The following is a 25,088-nucleotide window of genomic DNA, read 5'->3' on the forward strand; positions in this document are numbered from 1 at the left end:
CTGCAGCCGAATTTCCCCAGCATTTCGACTCAAAACAAAAATTTTTTTTTTCGTTGTTAAATCTCTAAGATAAAGGGGCCGTACATTTGAAGACGGCCATTATAAAAAAGGCGGTGATAATTTTGATCCCCTTGACAGCTTCTGGACCGGGATCATTTTACTGACAGCTGCACGAGGGTCAGTGACGTCACAGATTGCCTCTATTCTAATCGGCTTTTGTCAGGAGGGTGACTAGGAGGGTCTGCAGGTAATAAACTCGCATTTTCGGCCGCTTGAGCTTTAATTAACGGCTAATTAATTATTAAAGCTGACCGTGCGACCCTCTAGGTGTATAAATAATTGTTCTGTTTATTTAAACTTGGATTCCCACATTCTTTTAGTAGTAACCTTGACTTTTAACACAGGAATGCATTCAAACAACAAAATAAAATATTTTTTAGTTGTAATTATAATTAATTATTTGATTTTACTTTAAAGTAGAGATTAAACGTAAATTCGTTATGCTACAATAATTTGTACAAAATTTCAAGTTTTTGAATTAGCCTGTGTTACAGGTGGCTACAGGATGTTTCACAAAATGTTTCCTTGCTTCCTGCGCCACCTAATGCTTGGCCAGTCAAGTAGGCTGTTACTTTGGTCGTGCCATCTCTTCGAAATAAGCCAAACTAAGAAAAAATATTAACCTGTATTTGAAAATTGATTTTTGGACAACCTTTATAGAGTTCTTCCAAGTTGGTGTACAGATTGTTTCAGTTATTTTAGCAGAAAATTGTTGTTCTGATAAGGGGAACAAAGTAACCTGTTTGTGCTATTTGAAAACAATTTTGCTTTTATTTAATGTGGGCTCGGGTCATGCATTATTCACAAGGAGTGAGTATATTTTTATACAGAAAATGCATTCAGTCTTTTTTGTATGCAAACCGAGAGTATGTAAATGCAACATAAACGTCTAAAATGGACACGGAAAGATTGACAGAGAAGAGTTTATTTTGATGTTTGACCACCAAGTGTTTTCTTGCTTTGCATTTTGTTTGAATGCAATTTATGGTCTTTTGTGGCAAGTGCGTTGAAGGTTAAAAAAAGAGGATTTTTTTTAATAATTGTTTATTCAGAGTGGACAATTACAACAGTAAATATTAGGATTTTGTACAATCTAAATTGTACGTCTTTCACACACACAAGTACAAATACATAAATAAACTAAAAAATGAAAATGAAACAATGTTGAGCTAAAATGTACACAATATAATACAACTTTACACTTATCTTCAATACTTAGTGAACCGAAAGAGTTTTTCTTGAGATTATCAAGCTTTTAAGTGAACTGTCTATACATAAGTGTTTTACATATTGTTTTATTTACAAATTATCCTAGAGCCATTCATACAGTACTTAACTTAGGAATAATTTACTTCAAGTCGTGACGGTATTTACAAAAGTGAATTTCATGCTGTATATGTACACTAAGTCCTAGCCTAGTTTAATCACACTTTGTTTTAAAACTATAGTGAGCACAGTGTCTTTTCACAATTTTCAGATACAAAATTCTAGATATATCTTACAAGTTCCCTTCAAAGAAAAATCAACAAAAATTTAACAATATTGCACGTCTAGTCCAGAAAAAACTCGTCCGAGAGATAAGTACAAGCCTACCCTTGAGGGAAACGTACACCAATACCGAGTGACCGTCTATTGGCACAAAAGCAAACCCCGACACGTCTACGATTTTCTGAAATTCGTCCGAGTGTCGTGGGCCGGAGACCGCCTGAGATCCGATAAAGGGCCTACGAGGGGCCGCAGTCTCCGTTATAGGAGGCCCAGGGCTAGCTGTAAGGGCTGCCGCAGGCGTAAAGACCGCGCTGCATGGGACCCATGCCTCCCATCCCCATGGCTTGGTGGAATGCGTAGCCTTCGTCCTGGAGGGACGCCAGGTGGAAATCTGGAACACCCACAAGTTATGGAGATGGAGGGTCGAAGATATATCTACAACTGTGCGGGAAGGGCAAAGCACTAGACTAACTGTGACAGTCCCTGTATAGTTCCGAACTTGTTTGCGAGAAAGTAACAAAAACCAAAAACAAATAAAAATACCTAATGGAATCACATAAACACGTCCTAAGTAGCGAGATGGGCAAATTGGCTAGGATGCAAGTCAAACTGATAAGGGTGGCCGTAAGGAGACATGTGATAAGGAACGATATTCATACTGGCCATCTTGTGCTCTTTTTTCCACTTCATGCGGCGGTTTTGAAACCAGATTTTTATTTGTCTTTCGGTCAGACATAAGGCATGAGCTATTTCTATTCGCCGTCTCCTCGTCAGGTACCGATTGAAATGGAATTCTTTTTCTAATTCTAACGTCTGATAGCGCGTGTACGACGTCCTCTGCCGCTTCGTTTCGCCATTTGCGTTCACAGTACCTGCAACAAGCCCAAAGTCAGAACTTCGCAAAAATCGCTCTCGATAACAAGACCACCCAATTCGCAGCTGTGATAACGATGTTGTTGTTCCTAATTTAATTTTGTTGCAATTAAACGAAATGGACCGATCCGACGTAAAGTTTATTTTGAGAATTGATATTAATAAAACACAGTTGCGCATCAGGGGTTAATCCCACATAAAATAATTTCGAAATTTTTAAATTTAGTCAAGTCAAAATGAATACGTCATTCGGCTACCCTTGCTTGTTAACCTTTTATGTCTGATTGCATAAACGACAGTGTGAATTGATGTCTCGTTTAGTTCATCATGGACATGTTTATAAGTCTACAAAACATTTTTATCACAGCGCTAATTGTTCGATTCTTTTCCGGCGGTCATTTATCGTTTCACTCTAACAGTTGTGTATCAAATGTTTATTTAATAAATTAAATTAAAGAAATTTTGACCAGTGACGCATGACACTTTATCGTAAATTATATCATCGTCTATTTAAAGTAACGGAACAGAAATGTTACTACGAAAATACCAGATAACGAAGCGAATCGACGAAACTTGTTACTAGTGCCAAATTTTTGCAAATTTTCGGCGACCTTTATAATCAATAAACACCAAATGTTGGCCCATCTGTATACATAAATATTGAACGGACCTACATAATAAAACACTGATCCCATTCAAATCAGTTCATTGATAAATCAAACTCGATCAAATATACATTTTTTCACGAGTGAAGAACTGCTAAAATTTAATATCAAAAATCAGCAAGTATTAAGAACTGAAGCAATAACATTGCGAAGCGAATAAGTCTAATTGTGATTGCTCTATAACTAACCAAACACAACCTATTATTTTATTATTTAAACCATTATACTAAGAGTTTTTGAAATCAAATAGTGAGAGTATTTACCAAAAATTTTGTTTCTTTTAAAAATTTTTGTTTAAATTACGAAAATACTCATAAAAAACTGTTTAAATGAAATTGATCTCTGCTAATTGCCCATATATGTTGTGTCAATTAGCAATTCAAATAAATTATCTATGTAAAAATCTTCTGAAGTTTGAAAAACACGATTGGTAGATCTAACCGCATTCTGTTTTATACCTAGATGTGATTCCATTACTTATAGTATTTTCGTTTTTCATTTCTCTTGTTTTTTGCTTGGATTTTTATAAATTTGAAGAAAATGAGGCACTTCCGTAAAAAGATAATAAAAGAAACTGCAAATTGATACAAAATATTTAATAATTAATAAAAAAAATTAAACATACTATCTGAACCTGTTTATGTACCTACAAGGAGAGTCTGCAAATTTTATTTTACTATTTTTCGAAATATATTTTGCTATAAAATATTCTTTTTTTTTCTCTAAGCATATGAAGTTTCTCAGAACTTTTCTTAAGTTATTCTTACGATAATAATTATTATTAACAAAAGCATAGTTTTTATTATTTATATAAAGTCATTATGAAACAAATAATGTATGTGTTTATTTAAGCAAAAGATACGTAAAAACATTGTGGTCTCAAAAAAAATATTCGTTTTGTAGCTCACATTTAATTATTGCGAAAAATTTAGGTTTCCAATGTAAATGGCAAGCCCTTCAAGCCTTAGAACGACTCGACACTAAATTGTTTCAAATTTATTTAAATTCAGCTATTAGCTGTTCATATAAAAACGCCAACGTTGCATTTTACCACGTTATTTTTTTAAATAAAACCGATAAAATTGTAAAATAGTATAAATTACATTAGCTGTTATTTGTAATTTAAACAGCTAGTTTTTAGAGAAAATGCGACGTTGGAGTTTTTATAGTTTTGAAACAGCTAATATGTAATTCAATAAATGCTTGAAAGAAAACAAGAAGGGTTCAGTATTAAATCCTTAATAACCCGAGAAAAATTAACAACTAAAATTTGTGCAAGGACAAAAAACTTGCACTTCGTCTCATATTTATAAAAAGCTGCGAATATGGTTAAAAAAACAAGAAAAATGTAAAAAAAAATTGTAAACAATTAAATTTTTTACAAAAAGTCCCGGAAACCATATTTCTGTCCTCAACAGTTTAAGCCCGAAAAATATTCAAAACCGCTAAATCGACGGATTCGTTTCATTTTTCATTTTTGAGGACCAATAAGCGAAAGGGCAATTTAAAACAATTTAAACCTAAAAGATTGAAGACAAAGTTATAAGTCTTGTCAACTTTTTTAAAGAATATTTAACTTTTTACCTTTTTGTCCGTTACAGTTTTAATCACAATTTATTCGCATCGTTTTCAAAAATATCCGTAGTCTAGATCCAAGCCTCTTACTCAAGTTGTAGCTTTTTACAGTTTGCCTAATACCTATTGATTAAAATAATAATTTTTCTGGCATATTTTGCATACAGTATAACTTTCTGCAAATAAATGTTAGTTTCGTAAATTTTGCATCGACTTTGTGGAAATTTGCGATTCGTGAGTCGTTAATGCATAATTTTTGACAAAGTTGGTACAAATTGCAATAGAGACGTTTTATTTTCCTTCAGAAAATGAAGCCATAAATCGCTTGGCCCGCCGCCACCCACATTTAGGTGCAAACCCAATTATAACTCAGCTAACATAACGTCGCAATCTTCAAACCGACATCAAAATGATATACAAACATTTCGCAAGTCGCGGACATGGCCAAGTGACACTTTCGGTCGTAATTCACTTCTGTAGCATAGGTGTTTTGTAGTTTTGTGAGTATCTCTCTTTTCTCAAGGAAGCCGCGACTTGCTGCTGAATAAATCAGAAGTTGGCGTTTGGCCAGTGATAGAGTGTTCAGTCGGAGGTGTTTTGGGAGAACTCCATCACTCTCCCACAATGTCATCGTTTTTAAACAATCATTACGAGAAACACATCGACTCCCAACGCCACTTTCAATCTCACACTGTTTGTAAACATAAACGCAACGAAAGCTCGAACAAAATGCAAAGTACTATTTTTTCTCCCAGAACTGGCTTTAGCTAAAACAATCGAGCTTTTCCACAATAGTTTACATTAAATAAAACCAAAACTATGGGTTTTCTTAAATAAAGTCTTAAGTACGTACACATTCTTGGCAGCATTTTATAGATGCTCTAACACGAAAAAACAGTTGCACTGGACAGTTTCCGGCGCATTTACAAGACTTAGAGCTTATAATATGAATATAGAAACCTTAAAATAATTCGAATGGTTCAGATTTTTGCGTTCGAACCGCAGAAATCAGAGCCAATTAGAGCCCCCTGCGTGGTCGCATCCTGCTTATCAGGTGTTCTAATTCATGCCGTCATATGTAGCCTTCCCATTGATTTATTCCTCCAGTTATCATCCATAAGATTCACTCGTGGTTATTTATCTCCTCCCACATAATAAAAATAATTCCGTAGCGTAGGCAGGATTTAACTATCATCCAAGAAAAACGAATTAATTTCTCCAGTTTAAAGCAGAAAATGATAAAAAAATTGACAGCTGTATTGTTTATTTGAATAGTTGAATGGTCGATTTGTGCAACGAATCGAGTTAATTAAAGCCGGGACTTTTATTTTCTGACCCAATTTTTGCCTCTTCACCTGCTAACTATGAATTATGAAAGGCAACAGTTACACATGTATAAATACAGAGAGCAGCCGATAAATTACCGCGCTGCAGGAGGATTTTCAGTTTTGCGGCGGTTTCACCGAGTGGGTGAGAAAATATTTATCGCGAGACTATTAGCCATCTTCAACTAGACTGTACAGCTTGTAAAATGAAGCGATACATTCTAATTCCCACTGTGTACAACTCATTTTATGCTTGTTACGGCGAAATTTCCAGCAAACTTGTTTTATATTTGCCTATCGTGTGATACCGAGCTTTCTTTCTTTTTTGAATTATTATTAAATTAAACGGATTATTTGCCGTAAAATTAAAATTATCGATTTTAAACATCCATTGACTTTCTTCTTTTATTTGCAATTTACTTTACAGTCACTCTATCGTGACACATAAATAGCTCGACTTTTTTGAACTCCGGCAGTTACGACGCACTAACAAGTGACCGGAGCCAAAAATACGGCAAATTTGGTTTCGAAAAAATCGCATTTGATTTAAGAGCCACAACCTATAATCTCAACAAAGCTAAACGCAGCCATAAATTCACAAGAAGTGAAAAACGCCGACGCCGAGTCATCGTTTTTTCGAAAAATTTGCTCGGAGAACTGCAGAGTTCCCTTTGGCATTCGCACAATAGCAAAGCTTACAAAGACAAGCACTTAGAGTTGCTAAAAATAAGCAAGAATTTTGTACCTACTCCATTAACGCCTTATAGTTTTTTAAAACTGTGCGTCACGTAAACAAATTTTTCTGCGCGAAATATTTGAAAAATATCCTTGTGTTCCTCTTTGCAAAACTTTTCATTGGAAATGTGCGAATAATTTGGCAAACCTATCCATAATGCAAGCGCGCCAAGGTGCCCCCTATTGAATAGTAAATTCATCCGAAACGTGTCAGATTCAAAAACGTGAATTTTACTTTCAAGTAGGTACACAGAGAGGACCTTGAGCAAATTGAGGCACAAATTTACAAAGAAAAATTTGCATAGGAAACAAGGTTAAACCCTTGCAAACTGAAAGCTCGGAATGACATGAGTCGTGTTACCTTAAATTTATGATCGCCGACCGATTCTAATAAATAATGTCTTGTTACTTGCGTTTAAGACAGCAATTGTACTTTCGGGAGAAAGGATTGCACTTGCTAATGGTCAAATTTTTAAAGCGATTTGTCACGGAAAATTAATTAGTTGATTTTTTGTAAATGATTGGGGATAGGTGTGTGCAGTAAATCTCAGGCTTTCATGCTAATGATTGTGATTTCGCTAGACTGGTTTGAACAATTTTAATTAGTACTTACTTACTGTTTATAATTACGAGCTATTAACTATTTGCATAATTAAACAATTTGTGTCGACACCTCCTATTGTGTGTGCTGGAAACGCTGCCGTGAAAAATTAGCCTTGGCTCGGCATAAATTTTATAATAAATTTCAAATAAAATGAAAATTATCGATTTAACGATCGCGATCACAAATCACGTTTTAATACACAACGCACCATTTATAATCCTACTCTAATGCTTTAAGAAAGCGAAGAAGTTGACATATTAATAGGTATTTCAATTCGTCTCAAACAAACCGTAGCGATTTCATTAATTTCTCATTATCGCATCTCGATAATTGTACTCGGATGTGACAGAACTTAATATTATAACTTCTCATGTCGTCTTATTGTTTGCGACAATTCGCGTGGGAGGGTCGCGAATTATCAAAGAACGATTTGAACAAGAGGACGCTTTGTTCCCCTCGCTTATGTCAGTGGTATTCATGGGCCGACTGTCACTTCTTCGGCACGAAACTAACAACATCTGACATATTCCCCATGTTTCCTTTTCTAGGATAGCTCCAGACGCTGTCGCGACTCATTCTCCTCCGCCAGCTCAAATATCTGACGCTGATTGGCATCGCGTTTTTGTAAAATGTCGGATGAGAGCGAGCTTAAAACTTATTCACAAATCCCGGTGCCACACATGTAATTAATAAACGAATAATTTAATTAATTTTTTAAGTGGATTTACATATTCATGATCATTGATTAAGCGACTGTTGGCATACGGTTTTGAATAAAAAGCAGCAATTAAATTAACGCGAGAAATTAATAATTAATTTTAACTCAAAACACGGATAAAATTGTATGTTGACGTAAAGCATGAAGGCGATACGCAACGGTGGCCAGTGCAGAGCGCATCCCAAGGTCACTTGCGCAGAATTACAACTTTGTAATAAAAAATACTAAGTTTTTGACTTAGGTAAAATAATAAAACATAAAAAAAAACATTAAAGCAAATTAATAGTATATTATTATAGCAGTTTTGTAAGACGTTCTATTGCGGCACGAATAGTTTTGGAGCACGACGAAAGAGTGCTGCAATAGAATGACTACCACAATTAAGTCTTAAAACGAGTGTAATATACTATTTACTCTACTTTCTGTTTTTGTTGTTTGTTCTTGTTTAATTCAACTTATCAAAATCTGTTGAAGCTATTTCTTCCCAATTTTGTTAATTATTTGGACTTTATCAATAAACGACTTGATGCTGTTGACAGATCACACACTAAATTACAGTGATGACTGAAAATTTACTAAAAAAATTATTCATTGTGAATTCAAAATAGAAAAAATACAATAAATTAATAAGTAATAAGAGAAAAAAACTAATTTCATAAAGGTAACTAAACAAACTCATTGACTATGATCCACTTTACACTAGCATTAGATCCAAATTTTTTTTTAGTTTAGGATGAAACAATTTGATGACACTATTTTACAATAGCATGCGTTTGAAAAATCTGATTTTTTTATAACACGAGCAATGTATTTTCTTACAAACTCACAGTTGTTTGTTGACTGGTTGCTAAAGTACTTTAGTACCTAAATAGGTATAGATTACTGCAAAAGTTTACGGCAGGTTTTAACACGATTATTTGTTTATCATAAATATAAAAAAATTACGATTGCAATACAAATGTTGTACCCACCATGTTCGGAAAGAGTTTTCCTAAATTGGGCTCGTAAGCATTACTTACCCATTCAATAAAATCTTACTTTCCGGACTTAAGAATCATAAAATTTCAATTTATTAATATTTTACTGCTTTGAATGTGTTTAGTAATTAATATATTCATTATAAAAAATTGTGAAAAAAATCGTTGCGTTCTGTGTGATTTTTAAAATCCAGCAATTTTTTTTATAAGTGGGTACTACTTTTACCATCAGACCTACCTGCTAGTATAAAACTTTTAAAAACATTGTTGCATTTTCAATAATAAGGGATAAAAAAAAACAATTTTATTGAGAATATTAAAAAAAATATAATTTCAAACGATAACAAAGTTGTAGCAAGTTAAATTTTCTTTAAAAAAACTCCACAAAACTATATTTTTTATCTTAAACCGTCTTAAGTCTTAAGTCTTAAGTCTTAAAGAGTTTCAAAGAGTTTGCTTTTCTTTGCTTCGTGGCTGAACCACCACACTGATAAAACGTAACGAATATCCGTCGCTTGAACGGCTTTGAACATTTTTAGGGCCTAAACCTCTAAAGTTAGTCCATGTGGCCCTGCTGACTTTTTGTAGAAAATTTAATTCTCTACAATTTCCTCCTTTACACTTTTCTCGTATCCTTAACCACATTGGCAGCATTTCCATAAATACGAGAGAAAGCCCGAACCCAAAATTTTTCGTATTCGTTTTCTCGTTTGTAAAAAAATTTGAGCAGCTATTCTCACTCTCGTCGCAAATTGTTTTTTGAATAGAAAGTGGTTAAACATTAGCATCAATTTCAATTTCACAATTGCAAACACACAATAGAAATTAAAATAGGAGAGACATTACCATTAGTTAAGTATTCATGCAAGAGATTAGGATAAAACAGTTATAACAGGACTTGATGCTAAAAATAGCTTCCGATTTTTGAAAATTTTCAATTTAGATCAAACAATTATCAACACCCGAAAACGCGATAAATTTCGGAGTGTTATTTTTCATAAATAAATCAGGAATCTGTTGAGGATGGTAATATTTCATTGGCCTGACATCTAGGTAAAAATAAATATGGCAATAGAGTGTAACTCTAAACTCTGGCAACCTGTTCCGATAAAAATGACAGGAAAAGTATTTATTCCTGTGAAACAATGAGCGATTAAAAGGCGCCGATGTGAAATCTCGATATTGTGTATCAAATTTGGTAAATGCGCTTGTAATTTGCGTTTCATGCAATATCTACATTACACAGTAGCAGCGAAGGGTCGAATCGATTCAAATACGCACCGGTTGCACATTCAGAAGTGCAATTTCAAGGTCGATAATTTGATGTGTTTCGGCTGCAATTTGGTGTTTTATTTTGGTCCCGACAGGCCATTAGGAATGCCTCGGATGGTTTTCGAATATTTCCACAACAATAATTCCGTGTGTCAAGTCGTCCTCTCGAAATTTATGGCCGCTTGTCGCATAATTAGAAATTGATTAATTTTTATGTTTAGCGAAACAGCTTATAAAAGTAAACGGCGCGGCTGACATGGAAACAAGCTCTCCGCAAAGCCAGGTATTAGAAAACGCTTTTTATAAGCGACTTTTCAAGAGACTGTAAAGCATAGGCTGCCTATCGTATCCAGTTATTTATAATCTGGAATATTTAACTACAACTGTTTGTAATTTACGAGGTCACACCAAGATTTATGGCACTGGATTCTTATACGTTTCGGATTAAAACAGTCTTGAATTTTTAAATATCCAAACAACAGGTATGTGAATAAATTATCGCCGCTTCTGGAAGCGTTTACTCTAAAATAATATAAAAAACACAAATGCATATTTATGCTTTATTGGGATGCTTCGGCCGATCGCTATCTATGCTAATCGCACAACCGACAAAGATTTTAGCACTTGAACATTGCTTAATTTTTTCAAATTTATTCGATAGACGACAATTAGAACCAAGAATTTATTTCATTCCAGTAGCTGACTTTTGACTCAACAACTTACATAAATTTGCGTGCAACCCTAACATCTATCATCTAGATTCTCTAAGAACTAAATGAATAATGAGCAATTTTTACACTGTCCTACCCTTGACAGCCTAAAATATGTGACTCGTGATTTATCTAATAAGTCTCTAATTTATTATTTGTTATTTCATAAACGGAAATCTAAATTTCAAATACACGACGGAACAAAACAACCATTCAAACCCTATCGCTCCTGCTCCCAAACCTGACAACATTTTTATTATTAGCATCATTACCACACAGTTCAAAACTTATCGATAATCGTCGAAATTAATAAACAGATGTGTTTCAAATTGGTTTAATAAAATTATACGGCACAATAATTTCCCTAAATAGTTTACATTAGCGACGATATTTTTCAAAAATTGAATAAACAGAATCCACTTATCTAATTACATTCCCATTAAAACCATTAATATCTGTCATAAAGATAAGAGTCGGTGATGTAAAACCGTAAAAAACCTCACACATTGTACGAATGTAAATTCAAATTTCCTCTGTCCGTTTCCATCTCCCCGTTCGACTTTCTTTAAATGTAAATACTGCACCGGCTCTGGACTCCAGACAAAGTGTTTATATCCTGACCTCAATATTATAATGCCGTGCAGAGGTCATCAGACTTCTTGTCAGGACGGAGTGACAAGTGAATGACAGGCGGGAATATAAGCAACTTCATATCAAACACATTCAATGCAGAAAAAGCCGTAGGCGAGCACAATTGAATCGTCACGCGGGCACAGTCCGGCCCTGGCGGGCGCAGTTTAAAAAAGAATTCCGTTTTTGAAACTGCTTGGGGTTAATGCAATGGTTGTATAGTGTTCGGATTGAATAAGAAATGCTCTGATAATTTTTCTATCCATTTATAACTGTCTGTCTATTTCCTCTCTGATGTGTCCTCCCTTTCCCCCGACTTGCGAGCGATCATCGCATCGGAGGGTGAATCGTTAAAAGGTTTTGATAATTTCGAATATTCCGCTATCGTAAATCAAATAAGATTTATGCAAAAACTCGAAACTAAACCCACTTCAGACATTTTTAACACAATTGTAATACAGTCAAAGACAGACATTGCGTGATTTGTCGAAGGTCTGCTCAATCGCAATAATGTCAGACCAGTGTTTCAACAAGATTTCTTTATCGCAAATTGATTAGTTAATTAATTGCGCTACCCATAACTAGATCACAAAACAAATACGCCAGACGTTTAGCTTTTCTATCTTTTCTGGAACAAAGTAACGCGGATTATTCCAGAGGCGCAGTCAGACCATTATTTTGGCAAACTAGAAATACGTACAGCAAAATATTAAATGCCATCATAATAAATTTACTTCCCCTAATTGATTGGATTAACTGTTTAAAGTTTCATAAATCTTTTTTTTTGTTGGTAACATTGTAAGCCTTCTTTTTAATATCTGAATCCTAGATTATAAACCCTATATTAAAACACGATAACAACGTGTTTTCACTATTTTAAAACACGCTTCCCATAGCAACGTGTTTTAACTAATCTTTTCATTATTTTAAAACGCGCTTCTCAAAGCAACGTGTTTTAAATTAAAATGTTCCAACAAAAAAAAATAATAACACTTATGCGAAAACGCTTAATGTTCTCGGGTCTCTCGAACTTTAAGCTTGTGTTTTCGCACTATTATTCAAAGGTATGACATAAAAGGTTGGGGAAAATGCTCATTATCAAAATATTAAAATAGACCCCTTGTGATAAAAAAATATTTGCCTTAGGTCTCCAAAAAAAAGAGCAAAAATATTTCTTACAATGGTCTTTGACTATTATGTTCATCTCAGTACAATCTGACATTCCATTTTTAAAATACGTTTTAAAATTAGGTTTCTTTGCAGTTTAGGACAAAATTTTCAACTGAAAAAAGAGTCAATTTGTTATTTTGCAAGGAGATATGTAAAAAAATAGTCACAATTTCTGATTTTGGAAGCAACTATCTTCTTTTAGATCACAAAAAAATTTGAAAAAATATACTGCCATCGGTTTAAACTTAAAATAAGTAAAATAAGTTGCCAATCTCTTTAAAAAAAATTAAAAAAAATGTTTAATTATGTGCTGTGCCACTGGATTGTCCTGATTTAGCACTTCATCCAGTAGCATATTTACATACGAGCTAAATAGGCTACAGCCCAAGGCGGCAGAATTTTAGAGGCGGCAGAACATCTTTAGCTTAATTAAAAAAATTACCTAGCAAATAAACGCGTTTTTTAAATAATTAATCAGATTTTTAGTTTTCGATGTATTTTTTTACTTCGTAAATAGTTAATAGTTTTTTAAAAGTTTTAGTTTATATTATAGGTACACTAAAATGTCTTTGAAAAAAGTCATCGGCAACGTGATACCTATTAAGTAAGAAAAAAAGTCGCAAAAATGACTACGTTTTGGTAAAACAAAAACTTTTTAAACAAATATAAGCTGATTTTTAGTAGTTTTTAGAAAATAAAGGTTTTACAAATTTAGTGCATGGTGACATTACGAAGAACTATTTCAGGCTTTTAAATTTAATTTTTAGAACTATTTTGTATTTTTTACTTGTGCTAGAACTGAATTTGCTGTTTCATTCAAATAAACTGTTAAGGAGTTAAAGACATTACTGAATTTTAAAAAAAAGAATGATAAATGATAAAATGAATGAAGTTATTACAAGCAGATACAAATTTATTGTACCAATAAAACCCAACTGTGTTTTCTTTGTACACCATTAAATTTTTATTATGATTACCCAAACCCCAAGAACCGATCAGTGTCGTAAATATTTTCCGGGCACCCTTGTCAAAACATCTTATTGTGAGGGTTGCTTGTCTTAAACACCATTATCTGTTGTAAAACTTTATGATGTACAAAGAAAACCTTTAATAGTAAGTTGTTTATATCATATTCCATGCTCCAAAAATGACGGAATTTGTTTGATGTTGGACTTTTTGTTGTTGTAATTTTTTCCTCATTTTCTGAATTAACTCGTATTTTTTTGTTTTGAAATTGTCAGAGGCGGCAAAATTAAGTAAACCAGGATGGCAGTGAACATAAATGTGCCTCTGGAGCAAATTACTTAGTATTTAATTTGAGGGCATGTGAGATTTTTCTTCCGCTTTATTGAAGGATTAGCTGGCGTCCTATTATGGCACATGTGCGAGTAAACATTTCTTGAAGTCGGTGAATGGTGTATGATGAATAGTCAAGCAATATCATTGAGCGACTTCCTGCATAATTAGCTGGGTAAAATCACATGACATTAAAAACCTTTTAGCCTGTCGTTACTGGTAAAAATCGCGGTAATAATAAAAACGGCAAAAATTCCTATTGTCTTGCGTTTGAATTTGATTAATGGCGTCACGATTCAAACCTGTGTAAACCTCGGCTTGATATTTGCCATCACACGGATTTTAAGTTATTTAATTTCAAGACAATACACCTAAATCCTTCTGCAGCCGGCTAATAAATCATCTATTTATGAAATCTCCAGTACTAGTTTTTGTATTGAATAAAAAGCACGATACAATGCATCTTTCGCTAAGTATGGTCTCGTTAGAACCTTATAGTTCGTATTTCCCGCTGCTTTTATACCGCTTTGTTTCAACTGTTCCTCGGCACGAGTGATTGATGGTTTATTTTGTGTTGGCGGCCCGGTAGGTCTGCGTCTATCGCCGAATGGACATTTTTGAACCTCGTATTTCTTCAATTAATGCCTTATCTTCTCCCATTCAAAGGCGAGAAAGTCGCAAAGACCTTACCCAACTGTTTATGATGATGTATGGGGCGATGGCCAGACGCTCATATTGTATACTTGTTTGTCAGCATGTTTAACAATTCCTCAGGTAATTAATTTGGATACGCACCGACAAAGAAACACTCGCAATACCAACTCATACAGAGCTTAAAAAATTCAAAAAGGGTCAAAGCGAATCTATTAGCCCGGAGATTTATTGCACCCCAAATAAGTCATTAACCTGGAGGCCCAAACTGGGGAGGCACGCAATCGGCCCGATTATTGCCAAATTAAAGCGCCCCATGCGTTCGGAATAAATCAGCGTTTTTGGATCAAATTTCAATGATTTTTGACATCTTCTCGCCTAAAATACACTCCTCGGGCCATAAATTAGTGCAAGCCGAGCTTATCGCTTGGCAAAATGTGCCGACTTGCTTTAATTTGTACGAATCTTTTCGGGTCTATTGAAGTTCGTAAAAAAATTAGACAGGTGCTCCCGCCGATCTCAAAACGGCATAGATCACGCGATACGCCGTTCTAAATCAATCCGATTGGTGTTTTATTGATTCAAAAATTGATTCATACGGGAGGAGCATTTTTTCCCGAAAACGCCCTGTATCGGCAGTGTTTCGCTTGATTGATTGAGTTGTCGAGTTAATCTTCTGTTTCTGTGCGTGTAGGACTCAGTAGTTGCTGCCAATGAACAGTGTATGTGATCGGTGCGATAATTTGTTTTGCCACGATTGACGAGTGATCGATTGGATTATAATTTTAATTAAAAATAATCATTTATCAATTACGGAAAATTGATTAAGAACGAGACGTGGAGGTACGGTAGCAGTGACAAACAAGTTTGTTGATGGTGGAAATTAAAATTAAACCATATTATCCCATCCACCCACGCGAGCTTCAGCAATAAATTGTTTTATATAAATCGCCTTAACATAAATGCACCGCACCTAATTTACACCAGCCTTTCATACAAGAAACCGAACAAATATGTAAGTGTTGAAGTATGTTTGCATACTTTGGGAAATTTATTACAATATCACTTTCTCGGTTTACCTTTTGCCCGTTTATATCCACACTTAAAAATTTCTTTCATAAACTATTTATGAGGCAAATCGATGAATTCGTGTTAATGGTGTTATAATAAAAGGTTTCACCGAATTTTCGTACCGTTCACACTGTCATTATTCAGCTTTTATCAGTCGTGTTATCAATATTTGATAGTAAATCGTTTCTAAATAGAGTTTAATACTGAAAAATTTCGGTTTTAACTAGGGACTGAAATAACCATCTGTTACACTAGACTCCCCTCGCGACATTTACAACCCCAACGAACGGTAAGCAAGGATAATCATTTAGAAATTTTCGAGTTGTTATGTGGCTTAGAGGGGATTAATCACACTTTTGGACTATTAATTAGCATTGCGGGAAAGTAATTCGAGCGTGTGTGGACAGGATCAAGCAATTTAAATTCAAATTTAATTATGAGAAAAAAATTGGTTACCATAGAAGCAAAATGCATATCAAAAATAATTAATAAAACCGATTGTAATTAAACAAAAAATAAAGAAATCCGAGAGTGAAATTCTAATGAAGAGCATTCAATTGCAGCCAAATTAAATTTCAATTTGTTTTATCCAAATCAAACTTTAACATTCTAATTCTTTAAGTACCTAATGTTTAAATGCCAAACACTTCACGTACAAATAAAAAAACTTTCTAAGAGAAAAAGTGCTTCATGAAATAATAAATAAATACGACTAAGAGTACTTTTAGGCGCATTTGAATAATAATAATAATAATAACAATAAGGCAAATTTAGGTATTTCTAGGTGACTTTTTTCAAACAAAACAATACCAGAATAAGATGATAAATAAAACTCAAATGATCTGGATAGTTTTTAGGTGAATAATCGAGAAAAATTCACTAAATTATTCCACATTAAAAGACCTTAGACTTTAGAGAACACAAATAAAACATAAAAAGTCATATTAAACAGGTATAAATTACTTAATTAAAACAAAACAAAGAATGAAAAATTTTCAAGGCTCTGATAAATAATAAAATTTATTGGAAACTGAAGAAGTTTTTAAGCTTGATCAAAATGTCAACAAAATTTCAGCCCGTTTTCTGTAAGTCAAACTTAAAAATTTTAATTGATAGCTAAGTAATTTTTAAATCTCATAAAAATCAAAAAATTAAAAATTAATTAAAAAACCGTCTTATTAAAGTTAAACAAAAAATGATTAAAAATAAACTTATTTAAATAAGTCAAAAGCCTTAATAAGGCGAACTTTTGTATTCCCTGGCTATTTACTTCGATTTTAATAAAGAAACTGTTTAAGTCCATTTTTTTTTTAAAAGTCTAATAGTAAAAAACACCAGTTATTTCCAAACTGGAATGTTATTTCAAAAAATCCGAAGAGTTTATAGTTAAATTTGAAAAAAGGTTAAAAATGGAACCAAATTTTTAATCTTTTTTGCAACTTTTAAACAACAAGCTTCTGTGTGATTTGACTTGGTTCAGATTTTTTCTCTATTTTTAAAAAAAGATCGTTTGTGGACGAAAAATCGAATTAAATTGGTGAAACAAAATAAGAAAATATGAAGAATTATTAAGCTATTCTCAAATGATTCAACTCGATTATGATTAGAGTTCGGACTTTTTAGCATGAAAATCACAGCCATAAGCGCAAAAATAAGCTTAAAATATAAGCAAACTGTGCATAAAAAATGCTCAAAAATTCAAAAATGTCTTAACTTATACTCATAACGTTTTTCAAGGAAAGTTCAGCTTTATTCAAAACAAAACCAATTAATACTTACATCATCAAGTAATTAAAAAAAAATCAAGAATATATTTCTCGAAAATTTTTTTTTGATAAAAGATTTCGGTCTAAAAATGTCTTCAAATTCAATAACATTTCTTTTAGCCAGTACTTTTTGTAAATTAAATTAATGAAGTTGCATTCCGAGCTCATTATTAAAATTTTCGGAACTTGACCGAATTTCATTCGTCAAATTTTTCGCCACGACGTCTAAAAATGACAAAAGTTTATTAGTTCAAATAAATTAACAAAGTTTTAAATATTATTAGATAATATTAAAGGTGGAGAAACTTCAAAATCTTAAAAATAAAAATGCCAAATTAGCAAGAAACTATTAAAAAATTGCTTTATTTGAAACAGAAAAGCTTAATTTGCTTATGTCGGCAAAAAATATACGCTACTTATTAAAATAACGAATGAGCAAAGTGCTAGGAATCTGAAATGTAGTTATGATGAACAATTAAAAGAGCTTTAAAAAGAGTTTAAAATTAGACATCAAATTAAAGAACTGCAGAAGTTATAGAGCATGTTACGGAATCAAATATTAGGTAATTCGCGATTAATTTGATGCTTAAGTTTAATTCGCATTCTGTAAAGCGACCTTTAGAATTTTTTAAATTGCGTAAAACCTTATTTTTGGTATTAATTTTAACTGAAAACTATTTTTTAAAAACTCTCCACACTAGAACTGAATCAACAACTAAATAAATTTTACATTAAGCCAATGAAGTTCAATTTTCAAAAAACTATGGATGAATAAACACTCAAAAAATGTGATTAAATTTTTACGGCCGATTACTGAAAATAAATACACGTTAATTCGGCTTCCGTGAAACTAGCCCATAGCTGACAAATGGGCCATAAATCCCGCATCGGTTGAGCTTTGCCCCAAATCGCATTCAAATTCGACCACTGGCTGATGCAAAGCAGGCTCAAACAAGTGGCGATAAATATGCCATCGTCAAAAATTGTCACTTTGAAGAAAGAAACGGAAATATCCACTCCCGTGATTGTCTAAAAATCGCCCTCGACGGCATTAAGATGCATCTGTAACAAAACACATGTTTGCCGGCAAGAGAACACACAACGTAGCCGAGCGCAATCCCGAAGACTCTCGGGATATTTATGGCCCTGGGGTCACAAGCCATTGCTCCTGCCCGCATTATTACCCAACAGGGTTTATATTCGATTGTGCAGACGCTGGCAAAATATATACACCTGTTGAAGTCACGGTGTTGCTTCACCATCGATATAAAACCATCAACTTGAGAGATAAAAGCCCTTCAGACGGATGTGCCACGAAACAAATGTGGGAATTTTTGCACAGAGTGATCAACGGTTTATTTGAAGACGAGATTCGGCTCCGACGTGGCTAAATGATTGGTTTTTTTAATTAGCAGCACGAGGATTAATTCAAACTTTGTTTGCATATCATTATGCGTAAGAGTATATGGTGTCATGAAAATAATTTATTTTTTCGACTCGACGAAGGCTCGACTGTCGTAAATAATTATGCAAGATTAATCATAATTTATTAGAGAAGGCTCAATAAAATGTTTACGTCATTTTATATTTAATTTAAATTTACCAATAGTTATAAAAAATTGCAGAGGTGTAATGTAAAGAAATTTAACTTTGCTTCTTGTGGCTTGTGTTACTTTAGATAGTATCATTGCAATTACGTAATTATAATCCTACAAAGTTATCATGTTTGTAGCACCTTTAGCCTCAAAGCGTTAATTATGCGCTATCAGAAACAAAGTAGCTTGTGCTGGATGAAAGGGCAAATCTGTCAGATTTTTTAAAACAACTGGATAAGTTTAGAATTCAGAATTAAAATCGTACAACACGTAGTTGTTTTTACAAGATATTTTGTAAGAAGTTGGCTTAAATTTCCAGTCGGACCAAACTTCTAAAAATATGTTTTACAGTTTTAGAAGCACATAATTTCATTCACAATTCGTGTGATCATAAATTATCCCAGATTTATCGTTTGGTGGATTTCGAGAAACTATAAAAATGAAGCAATCTCCTCCAATTAATTTAATTAAAGTGGTAAAACCAGGGTAGGCGAAGCGTTACGAAGTCACAAACTTGTTAGTTAAACTTAAGTCATTTATTAGAAGAGTTTAAGTCACTTACGCAAACATCGAACTCTTCAGTTAAGTAAACATAATCAGGCGCTGTAAACTGATGCATAATTTTCCACCATTATCCTTCATGAGAAATTGCACCGTTTCGAGCACGTCCCATCGTTTGAATATTCACAATACGAGTAAAAAGTGCAGACACCGCCCCCCAATCGGAATTAAAATTGCAAGTGGCAGGTGTAATTTTCCAGCGTCCGATAATTTCAGTCTTGGGGCAATTTTGCCAACATCTCAATCTGAAATTTCGATAAAATCGCGTCGAAATCTCCCTTCGCGGCGTACCTGGGGCGAAATTGCGGCTTGTAAGTGTCTCATGAATACGAACATCCCTTTGTCGAGGGACAATTTAAATCGGGGCAAAAGTCGGTTTAAGGAGTTATGATGTGTGTATTACGGTATGAAATTTACACCCCATTTCAATTTATCACACAATGGATGTAGTTTACTTTTGAGAAGATTTATGGAAGATGGGGTCGAGATGGGGACGCGGGATACCTGATGGGTGCTATTAGGACCATCACTGCGACGTTTAATTGTTGAAGCCGAAATTAATGCCAGTTTTGAGCGAGCTACCGGACTATCAATCAAAGCAATAAATAAGTGCCTATAGCATGAATTATTTATTCTGCTAGTAATCTAATTTATCAGACGATATTGGAAAAAACAGTCGCTAATTAAAAATAAACAGGATTGCATCAAAAAGTGATCGATTGCTTCAATCAATTAAGCGGCCCGAAAAATTTACTTTTGAAACACTGCCATGCCTTATTGCTTCAAGCTATCGTCACTTCGTCGCTCTTCACGTTTTCTCCAAATAAAATAGTAAAGCCTTTTGGCCCAAATTTTGTCAATAAGATTTATTTCTAAGATTGTTTATTTTAATAGAAATTAAATGCTTATTATAAAGTACGCAGTTAAAATGCTGCGTCTCTCCCAAGCTACAATCAGTATTTTATTTAATTTTTTACTAAAACCAAAAGTAACTTATTTAATCAGCCTCTTCACCAAAATTGTTTAACTTAAAAATATTGGTTTTTAAAGGCAATTTAAGATTAAAGTATCTAAAACAACGTGAAAAATATATGCTGCCAAATACTATGTTTTTTATTGGTTCAATTTTTACAAATACTACTCAATACTAGATACTACGTAAAGCAAAGTAAATACAACTTTAAGCAATTTCCAGTACAAAAGTAGTTAATTAATAATACTATTACTATTACTATTCACTATTACTATTACTATTCACTATTACTATTACTATTCACGAAATAAATTTGTGTAACATAATAATCCAAGATGAAATTATATTATTGTGTAAATGTATTTTCTGATAATTAAATTATAAAATATTGTTGTTTTACGTAGGGAAAAAATGTTCTATTGCAGTTGGAGTTTATGAAGAAAGAAACAATTTTTTTATTAATTTAAACAAAAAAAATGCTAGCGAGTATTTAAATGCATCTAAGCATAAAAATATAGTAAAACATGTATAAAAACTCATTTATTCTTCGACACTTTCAAAATTTACGGTTTTTCTCCTGTGTAAGGAAGTTTTGACAACCCTTTAGCATTTCTTAATACAATTTTTTTTAACAAATTTAAAGCAATTTTAAGCGTTGTTCTGTCTAATTAGAAGAATAAAACGTTGTATTTAACTCATTTTCGTGTAAATCGGTTCATTTATTTCATCTCGGGGATAATAAGCTACTCGTTTTCACTCGTGGTGTAATAATCCACTGGTTTTCACTCGTGGTTTAATAATCCACTCGTGAAATAAATAACTAATTAAAAAATTATCGGTTACTGTGGTTTAGCTTGCTACAGCCGTGCTCTATTTTGGGCAATCAAATGTTCTGAAGTTATTATATTTTTATATTACCTAGAAGAGAAAATTTTGATTTTCGAGTGTAAAAAGCAAAAAACGTTTATCGTGAAACGGTTTATTTTACACTTACATTTACATTTCATTATTATTAACAAAGAAAAGTAAATATTGTTTCGTTAAAATTGCTTTAAAGGAATCTCGGAGTTTGGCTCCTAATCTTGGAGAGACGTACTTCTGTGTAGAACTGAATATGTGCTAATAAAAAAATCGTTTTTTAACAGCACTAGTGGAGAATTATTAAGAGCATGATAACATGATAGAATAAAATAAGAATAAGTTTATAAGACTTTTCTTTCAAAATTTACTATTCTAGTTTCTTCTTGGAAAAGTTGTGTTAAGTCAATTATGTTTCTAATCAGATAGGAATAAAATAAATCATGATTAGGTTAGAATAATAATTAATCATTCTTGGACGTTATGTAACGATACAATTTTAGATAATCGTGGGCAACGGTTTCAGAAGAAATAATTATCAAATCGTTTAAACAGCTTGATATGATTTTAATGATTTTTGTCAACAGTTTTAGTAGGTCGCTAGTTGCGTTATGAACATTTTTTTTGTTTTTTTTTTGTGGCAGGATCTAGATCTAAGTATCATTTCTCGTGTGTGCTCCTTTCTTTTAAGAATTTGAATCAGATTGGTGCAACCGTTCCACAAAACCCTTTGTAAAAAGTAAAAACACATTGTTAATTATAGATGGGTTTGTGTTGTGGTCTCGTTCGTTTTATTAGTATCCGTTGCAGCAGTGTCAAGTTTTGCAGGGGCGTAAGGCATTTTTCATGCGATATTCATGCCTGCGGACTCTCCACTATGTTATTATCTCATTCGTTCGTAATTGGATAGATGCGTTTACATCTAAATCAAGTCGCAACGAATCGCGGCTCCACAAGTGGTTCTTGAAACATTTAAAAGAATCGTATTTATGGCCCACTGGAGACACGTTTGATTTACGTCATATCACTTACTTTGGCCGAGATGAACTCTCTTCATCCAGGGGTAGATCTGAGGCGGGTTGCTCGATTGGCCGCTCTTGGAGTTGTTGTTGTTGGTGCCGGCTTTTTCGGTACTAGAGGTAGAACTAGTGCTAGAAGCCGGCGAGGATAAGTTTTGCGATGCCGTGGAGGTCGCGGGTTTGCCTGGTGGCGAAGTGCTGACCGACAGCGGGGACGTCAGTCCCGAGCTCTTCGTCGCGTTGCTGTTACTGGGGGTTGAAAGCGGCGGAGTACTCCTTGGAGGAGCTCCGTTCGTGCTCAGATCTTGCGGGGAGGCGACTCCTGTGGAGGAGGTCGAATCGGCGTACTTGCAACTGGCCGAAGGGTGGGTCTGGGTGTTGGGGCTCTGCAGGTGGGTCGAGGCCAGCCTCTGCGGCTGCAGCTGGGTGTAGTCGCCCATGGTGGGCTGCAGGCCGTGGCCCGGCGCCGGGGCCGCGTACGGGTGCTGCGGGTACTGGGGGGCCACCTGCGGGGGCGAGTAGCATGCTGGGGGGTAGGTGGAGTTCGCGTTGGGGTTGTAATAGTCTGTCCCGGGACTGCTCTGCTGGTCGCGGGCCTGCTGGCCGTAGCACTGGGCCAAGGAGTTGACGAACTGGTAGGAGCTCATTGTGGCATTCACGCACTGGGTCCGAAAGGGCACTATCACTGCTTCAGGTACCACCGAATGACACCGCGTCAAGTACCATCGACCACATCACGTGCTGGTTTATGGGTAAGTGATGGACATTCGCGTCGAGACGGTTGCGTAGCGGCGCCACGACTGCCCAATACCACACGTTGATTGGGTTTAGTAGATGCGAGCCGAACATGCGGGAAGGAGGACACCGAAAGGACCGAGACGATGCGCAGCCGAGTGCGGGATAAACAGAGATGGGCCGTTTCGAGGGGGGATTTCACACGGAACGGCGTGGCGAGACGCCACTGGCGCAGGCGCGGGGAGGAGTCTCGGAGGGGCAAGGGGCGGGACAACGACTTGAAAATTGATAATTTCGGAATTGTTTAAGATTTGACGCTCAGCTGAGCAGTGTGTGGTTCACGGATTCCGGTAGCAGGGACGTAATGAATCATTCAGACTTATTTATTAGGGAGGTGAGCGAAGTGCCGCAGGGTCAAGTGTAGGTACACGGCACAGGGGCACGAGGCCTGATTTTACAACCATTCCAATAGGACTTTAGAAAAAAAATATTTGGACATGGCTTTGATGTGACAAATCCGATCAATAATAACGAGTTTTTGCCAAGCCATCAATCTTATTCCCATTCACATTGAGCGCAAAATAACAACCAACTAGCAAAAATAAATATTTCAAGTAATTTAAACAATTCTTATCAAGTGTTCCGTACAACTCTATTTGGCTAAAATTTTCCGGAATGTAATCGACCAAATAAAACACATGAAATGCAAATCAAGCTGGTTTCACTAAATAGTCATTTTATTTATGTCAACACGCACTAGCTACAACTTAATTTTTACTACCATTTATGTAGTTACAACTTTATCAAATTAGCGACGTTGACCTCAAAAAGCTTTTAATAAGTGAGTGTTGAAAGTTACGATTTATACCTAACTATAATAAAAATTTATCAAAATCCTTCGAAAAAATAATATTGCTTCATTGTAAAAATAAAGACAATAAAAACAATTATTGTACAAATCTTAGTAGAACTAACTTGGAGAGTTAGTGATGAAAAAATGATTTAGTAGGTCTATATTTTTAAATAACTCTACTTGTAGGTTGCTTTATGTCGAATTGCACCTGTCTTAGTATAAGTTAAACAGTTAAAAAGTATGTAAAAATTTTGAAAGATAAATACTTAGGTTGCGTAAAAATTAAATTAATTTCAGTTTTTCTGGTTTTACCCAACTTAGGTATATGTGCATGGAATTTTTCTATCACCATTCTCTCAATTTTAATAAATCCCAATTATTTTTATACCTATGGAAATATGCCAACCCTTTGATCTAAATTTGTCATTTGTAATCTAAGCTTTCTGATAACTTCATCTCAAAAAACTGAGGTAAGACTATACCTACCGATGTGGTAACAGTAGTGTGTGGTGATATAACTTTAGCATACAATTTTTTTTGCACGTAGGTACAGTCACGATCAAAAAGAATGACACCCCTAAGAAGTTATATATGTAAGTACATATAGATATCTAATAACGTGTAAAAAATGTAAATAAAACCAAAATTTTTATTTTGGATTTTTTTATTCATTGTAGATTGTTAGTAGCTTTTACATACCCATACTAAACGTACATGCAAATGTTTTCGTCGTCAACAAGCAAGACTAGAAATAAATTTATGTCTGAGTTGTTATTTTGTAATTACAGCTATTGGAACATACAGTTGTACTTAGTGCAAATATTTTCATTGCTGCTAGCTCACAATCAAACAAAAAAATACATCGATAATGTCAGGAATGCATACTTACCTACCTATATTCCATAATT

General features: G+C 34.3%; 1 protein-coding gene across 2 annotated transcripts; it reads right to left on the reverse strand.

The window, feature by feature from the left end:
• Positions 1–944: 944 nt before the first annotated feature.
• On the reverse strand, positions 945–23,472 carry Cx (cephalothorax). 2 transcript variants are annotated; one of them, NM_001039434.1, is given in 3 exon segments: positions 945–1,939; positions 2,092–2,420; positions 22,606–23,239. In NM_001039434.1, coding segments are annotated over 2 exon segments (939 nt in total). In that variant the 3' UTR covers positions 945–1,939; positions 2,092–2,115.
• Positions 23,473–25,088: the final 1,616 nt, after the last annotated feature.

Source organism: Tribolium castaneum, chromosome 4, assembly GCF_031307605.1.
Source record: "Tribolium castaneum strain GA2 chromosome 4, icTriCast1.1, whole genome shotgun sequence".
Classification (NCBI taxonomy): Eukaryota; Metazoa; Arthropoda; class Insecta; order Coleoptera; family Tenebrionidae; genus Tribolium; species Tribolium castaneum.